Below are 6,654 nucleotides of genomic sequence, written 5' to 3'. Positions count from 1 at the left end.
TGAATGAATGATGATGATGATGATGATGATGATGATGATGATGATGATGATGATGATGATGATGATGATGATGATGATGATGATGATGATGATGATGATGATGATGATGATGATGATGATGATGATGATGATGATGATGATGATGATGATGATGATGATGATGATGATGATGATGATGATGGTGATGATGATGATGATGATGATGATGATGATGATGATGATCATGATGATGATGAAAAAAATATGTGATTATTGTATTTATGTATTTATGCTTAATGTGTTTGTATCTATATTTTTTTGTGGTTTTAAAGGTTGCTGTCTGTGATAATCTAGAACTTCCATTTCGAGATGAATCTTTTGATGCAGTTCTTTCTTTGGCTGTGGTACATCATTTTGCCACGACAGAGCGTCGTGTAGGAGCAATTCGCGAGTTAGCTCGAATTCTTCGAATTGGTGGTCGTGTGATAATAAGTGTTTGGGCTTTGGAACAACGTCAAAGAAGATTTGAATCGCAAGACGTTCTTATACCCTGGCAGCCACCTAAAAGTCGCACTCAATCGTATTCCGATGAAGAAGATGAGGACGACATTTTACCGCCCTACAACGCCTATGTAGAAGAGTCAACAAATTCTAGCCGGTCAGCAGGCGATGGAGATAGTTCTAGTTTATCTTCATCATCACCAGGAGAATCATGTTACAGCTTTGTTAGGCGAGCTATTCAGGTAAGGTTTTAATAACAATAGTATAATGTATTCATTTTACCATCTGGTTTCTCAGAAATTGGCTGGAAGTAAACGTCACCCTTGGTTTCTTGATTCATGGACGTCTAAGGATACAAAAAATAATAGCAGCCTGGACTTTGAAGATGCCAAAGATTTACCAATAGAGTTACGTCGTCTAGAGGATTTCGAAGACTTTCCCGATCCACCATTATCGGCGGGTCTGAAATCGCGTAGCCTGGGCAGCATTTTAAATCCACCACCAAGACAAATTGTTCGATCTCGCTCTAGTGTGCCTAGTCTTGGAGCACAAATGATGGAACCCAAGCAACTTGTTTTGCAAACATCCCCAGGACAAGTTCCAAATAGTACTGCTGTTGAAATTCCAGATTCTAACAGCAATAATTCACCTGGCTCTGGAAGTAATACAAATAATGCTCCATCAGGAACAGTGACGGCTTCTTCAACTCCTCCTCATTCCACTATGACACCTAGTCGACGGCCAAAACTGATCAAACAAAAACAATCCCTTTGTGATGAAGACTATCAACTGCCAGATAATCCATTTCATATGATAAGTAACAGTAGTAGTAGTAATAGTCTTAATAATAATAATCAACAACAATATCAGAAGAATACACGAGCTCCTATCGTATCCAAGCATCAAACTGATGCTAAAGTATTTTTGCGGAAGCAAAGCTCTCTAAACGAAGAACTAATGGCCGGAAACCGCATACGAGAGAAAGAGCGAGTAAGAAAGCGCATTCAAAAGCAAATGTCTTTGAATGAAGCATTCCTTTGTCGTTCGGTCTTCTCAAAAAGACTGCAAGTTTTGCGCGATGGATTTACAAGCAAATTAAAAACCTCCACAGGCAGCTTAGAAAGAGTAACAAAAAATGGCTTTGTTAAAATAATGCAGAACTTTAAAGCTTCAACAACTCCAAACACATCCACCTCCTCAACGACAACCAATAATACAACTATAAATGATCATTATCAATACCACAATCATGCACACCATTCAGTGCTCAAACAAGGTTCATTTTCATTAAATAAGTCCAATGAAGCCTGCAATTGTGGTTTAGCATCCGCAGTTGCAGCTGCTTCCTCGCTTACAAACGGTAACGAAGATCAATCCAACAATAAACCAAGACGTTCCTCTCGTGAGTCCGGATCAGATTCTTCGAAAGACAGCAGCTTTCAATCGGACACAAGCATTGAGTCCGAGGATAGCTTTGCTTCAGTTATTTTCATTCCGAAGCCCGAACTTCAACAGCAGCAACAAGGTCATTTAGCCGCTCAAAAGCACCAGCAACAGATATATCATCAGCAAAATTCAAACAGTAGTAGTAGTAATAGCAGTAGTAGCTATAATGGTGCTCACAATAGCAATTGCAATAGCTTGAACCAAAATACTAGCCTCAATAGCAGTAGCTCTAAAAATCGTATACCGTCAGTGCCAACATCTCCACTTATAATGCCATGCCCCCCAACACCAGCACACTCGCCGGCGGCAGCATACACCGTTGTGACATCACCTCCACAAACTACATCGTCTGTGCAAGCGGCTATGGCCATTCTTACACCACCCAAACTTGTGCAAAAGTACACGAAAACCAATAATTCTGGGACAATACAGGAAAAATCTCGTTTTACTTTCGAGGACGAACATATTCAGCAGCTCGAGAGCACTAAAAGCAACAACTCGAACACAAGCCTCACAAACGGACATGCTCAAATAGCATCAATTGTAGTTGATAAACCTGATTCGAATACAAAATCTTCATCACCACCATTATCAACTAAAATTACACATCAGACCATTAAGGACCTACCGCCAATACCAAAATTTAGGAAACAGCAGTCCTTACAAATTAATAAACCCGGTTATGCAATAGTTCGTCGGGCATCAATGATCGTTCCAACAATTCCAAAATTCATGTCACTAGAACTTTTCAATCCAGCCACTGATGATTTAGATAGCGATTCAAGTGAACCGTCTTCTCCGGATTCCATTGACAGTGTTATAAGTGCACCCAAGTCTGCGCAGCCCGATGAAGTGTCTCACAAAGGTGATGTGATCAAGTCTACTTTACACTTAAATGGTGACGGTGCCTCAATGGAGAATCTAAATGTCGATGATGATTCAGTAGAAAACATGCCGTATGCAAGGGTGGTCAACAAAATCCGACCTGCAACTCATCAAGAATGTGTTGACTTTGCGGAACAACTAAGTGCTCAACTTTTGCGGGAGCTTGATGAAAAGAATCGGTCTGATAAAATAGAATGTCGAAGCTTAGATGGTATAGGGGGAGATATTGGTGATTATATCGATGATCCCGTTATGGCAAATTTCCGTAAACGAAATAGTGATTTAACGGCCTTACGAGATGAACTGCGAGAGCGCCGTCTTATGTTAGCTAATCTTTCAACCCAACCTAGTCTTCAACAATCTCCAAATTCTTCATCTACATCTTCTCTATCCTCTCAAACACGAAGTTTGACAATACATGAAGAAGACGAGGAGGAAGAAGAACGTGAAGAGGCCGAGGGAAACAGTTCTAACAGCTACTCTTTGAACCTATACGATAATTATAAGATCTCGAAATTTAAATACAAAAGAAACCGTCAGTACAGTTTAAATCCTGAGACTGCGTACTTGCTAGATGATGGGGATAGTTCTGCGCGGGAAGACGATGATGATGTCATTCTCGAAGAAGACGAAGATGTTAAGAGTGACGAAGGCGTGCTTGATGATGATCCACATGAGGATGGGACCATTACCGGTGAAGGAGAAAAATATGCCACGAAAACCACACACAATACCATAAAATGTGATGAAAATTCTTTGGACGAGAATAAAAAACAAGACGGCTGTGGGGCTGTAGCTAACCGACAGTCAACAATTGAATCATGGGAAAATTCAAATAGTTCAACGGCTTCATTAGATAGCCCAACTCAAGGTGGAGCAACAACTCATCATAGATATTATCATGTATTTCGTGAGGGTGAGTTAGACGCTCTCATTAATCACCATGTGGCAAGTCTGCATATTGTGTCTTCATATTATGAAAGAGCAAGTTGGTGTGTTGTAGCAGAGAAAGTCCAAGTGTGGACTATTTGAGTGATGATGTTATACGTAAAAGTCTAGACTTACAAAATGTTTCTTTTTTTAAATATTTTATTTTGTTGCTAAGTTGTAACTCCTATTGTAAGACCTATTTCTTGAAAAAAACATATATTTTTATTTATTAAGTTTAATACACATATTGTAACAAAACAAAAATACTTTGCAATAATCATAAGAAAGTGCCACAACTTAATGTATATTTATGTTTCTGTAAGGAATCAAATTCTTTAACGAATTTTAGAATTTAGAGTATCATTCCAAATTTACAAGATGCACAAAGGAACTCTTTTAACACTTTTCCACTTGAAGGATAAAGATATTGACTGCTTTTTTAAGTCATTCCTGCTCTCCCAATTTGTTTGCTTCTCCAAGTACTGTTGATAATCTCAATTAACAACAATACCTACCTTAAGGGTGATATTATACTAACAAAATGCACAGTTACAACTTTTACCAATGTTGCTGAAAAATTATAAGTTGAGTCAGTTTTTAATTTAAATTTGTTTAAAATTTAGATTTTTTAGATACACTTATAAAAAAAAAATCAAAATATACCAATGGAAAAATGGGCTGGTTCAGTCGACATAAGGGACTTACAAGTAAGGAAAGTTTCTAGTATCTGTTTGGCCAGCTGCCAACAAACTGCCTTCCCACTAAAGCAACTTTACTGGATAGTTAGTCAAGAAAAATCTTCCTAACTATTAAGTTAAGTCTACGTTAAGTCGAAATGACAGTTGATCATTTATTTAACTGAAAGCTGAACTTATTACTGTATGATTTATTTATTTTCTGCACAATTCATGTTTGTGTCAAAGGGTTGCTTGTCAAATTAGAAAAGAAATAAGTGATATTTCTTTACAACACAAAATACAAATTGTAATGGACTTCTAGCTTGCCTGAGGTTTTGTAAAGAATACACGTTTTTGGTGGTTTTTGCACGATTATCTGAAGGTAGAGGTTGGTGAAGTAAAGTTCTGAATTTGAAATGTATGGCACTTGAAAAAGTAACTAGTTGCTTTAGTCAAAATGTACGTTCAAGGAATGCAGTTAATTGTGTTCGCTTTTGCGACCCAAGTTTCAATTGTTTTCTTACGACACCGTATTTTCCACACAAAAAAAAACAACCTTGTTTGATTTCAAGCTGATATTATTGCTATGTTAGGATATTATAAATGTATTTTGTATAAAATTGTATGTGGTTAAGCAAAGTTGAATGTAAAAGAACAAATCACAAGTTTGTAAAACGAATTAAAACAAAAACACAGTTGCCATTATCATCATAATCTTTGAAATATAAATGTTCTTTAATTGTAAACTTGTTCGCAACGATTTTTATGACTTTCTTATCTTTATTTTGTAATAATAACTCACAACGAAATAGTAACGAAGTTGCATTCCCTTTATTCTATAATTTCCATACATATAACGAAATGCTAAACATTAATTTCATAGATTAACTAGCTGATCCGGCCACGCGTTGATGTGGATAACAATTCTTTGTCATATTACATTGCTGTAAACTATTTATGCGGGACGGTAGGAAAACATCAGATATTATCACCAACATTCTTTTTTACATATGTAGATTCCATTTGTAAAAAAACATGGCGACCGTCATGACTAATTTTCAGCCTTAAACTTATAAATGAAATAGGTAGTTTAAATAACTTCCTAACTGCTAACATTAGTATTTATTATTTTCGATTATAAATACTTTTAATTTCAATTTAATTTAGCACTTATTGGTGCACAATGTTTTTGGTTAACCTGTCTTTCGCTAGTACAAATATGTTCGACGGTTTTCCTAGACGTGATGCAACATATAGCTGTCCGAGAAAAACATAGATTTTTCAAATCTTAACCACAAAATGGTCATTGTTAAAAGCTAAAAGAATAGCAAACTGTAATCTTCTAAACGGTATAATAGAATATGATGGTACCATTGAAAACAAGACCACTTTTCCTTTAAACTTTAAAATTAAAATGATTGCTTCGAGAATATTTCCGGTGATCTTTTTGGTGACCAAACGTGTACAGTTGCTTAATTAAGATGGATTCAAATCACGGTATCGATTGATTCAAAAGGCATCAGATCGCTTGGCGACAACTGTTGTATCTGGAATTTATTTTGTCAACATTAACGTTGTTGACTTCCAATATAGCCCGATGACTGAGCCAGTTATGATTCAAGTAATTATACTCTGTACAACTTGAAAAATACTCTGATCCAATTAATTTTTTTTTCTGAAGAACAATGCAAAAATTGTGTGGCTTTTAATGCATTGCGTATTTAATTACAGTACCGTTTCCAATATCTAGCAATTGTTCCGAAAATATTCATGCTGGATCATTTTGTAATCGCACGTGTATATTTATGGTCAATGGAAGTGTTTCTACACTTCGCCACAAGTGTGATTGTTTTAAACATGCATTAATCTCATCGGATAAAGTAGAGCGAGGTATAACTGGTAAGGTCTCAGAAATCACCAAACAAAAGTAAGAGAGCAGCACCGAAATGTTAATCATTGACGATTAAATCTTGCATAGTTATTTGCAATTCTTCAAGTGAAAATTTGTGAGCCTACCCAAATTATAATTGAACTCTTCCGCAACACTGCAGCTATTCCACTATTCTTTTTTGTGTTGCATATTGCATTTAGTTTATTATGAATCCCATGGCAGCTTGTATTTTGAATGTGCTGTTCTCCCACTATCTAGCAAAAAGTAATATTCACTGTATTTTGTTTACTACAAAACAAGTGTAACCTACTTTAGACACAGCAACATGAGGTGGTTATGCTATTA

At 36.3% G+C, this 6,654-nt stretch overlaps 1 protein-coding gene across 1 annotated transcript in view; it reads left to right on the top strand.

The window, feature by feature from the left end:
- The window catches only part of LOC129942136 (uncharacterized), a 19,211-nt gene extending 13,052 nt beyond the window's left edge, over positions 1-6,159 (top strand). Inside the window, exons 3-4 of the mRNA XM_056050944.1 lie at positions 312-722; positions 778-6,159. Of these exons, the coding sequence (XP_055906919.1) occupies positions 312-722; positions 778-3,843 (3,477 nt within the window). The 3' untranslated portion in view covers positions 3,844-6,159. The remainder of the gene's footprint in view (positions 1-311; positions 723-777) is intronic.
- The last annotated feature ends 495 nt before the right edge of the window (positions 6,160-6,654 follow it).

Source organism: Eupeodes corollae, chromosome 1, assembly GCF_945859685.1.
Source record: "Eupeodes corollae chromosome 1, idEupCoro1.1, whole genome shotgun sequence".
NCBI lineage: Eukaryota > Metazoa > Arthropoda > Insecta > Diptera > Syrphidae > Eupeodes > Eupeodes corollae.
The sequence above is the reverse complement of the archived record's forward strand: the minus strand, read 5'-3'. Positions and strand labels throughout refer to the sequence as shown.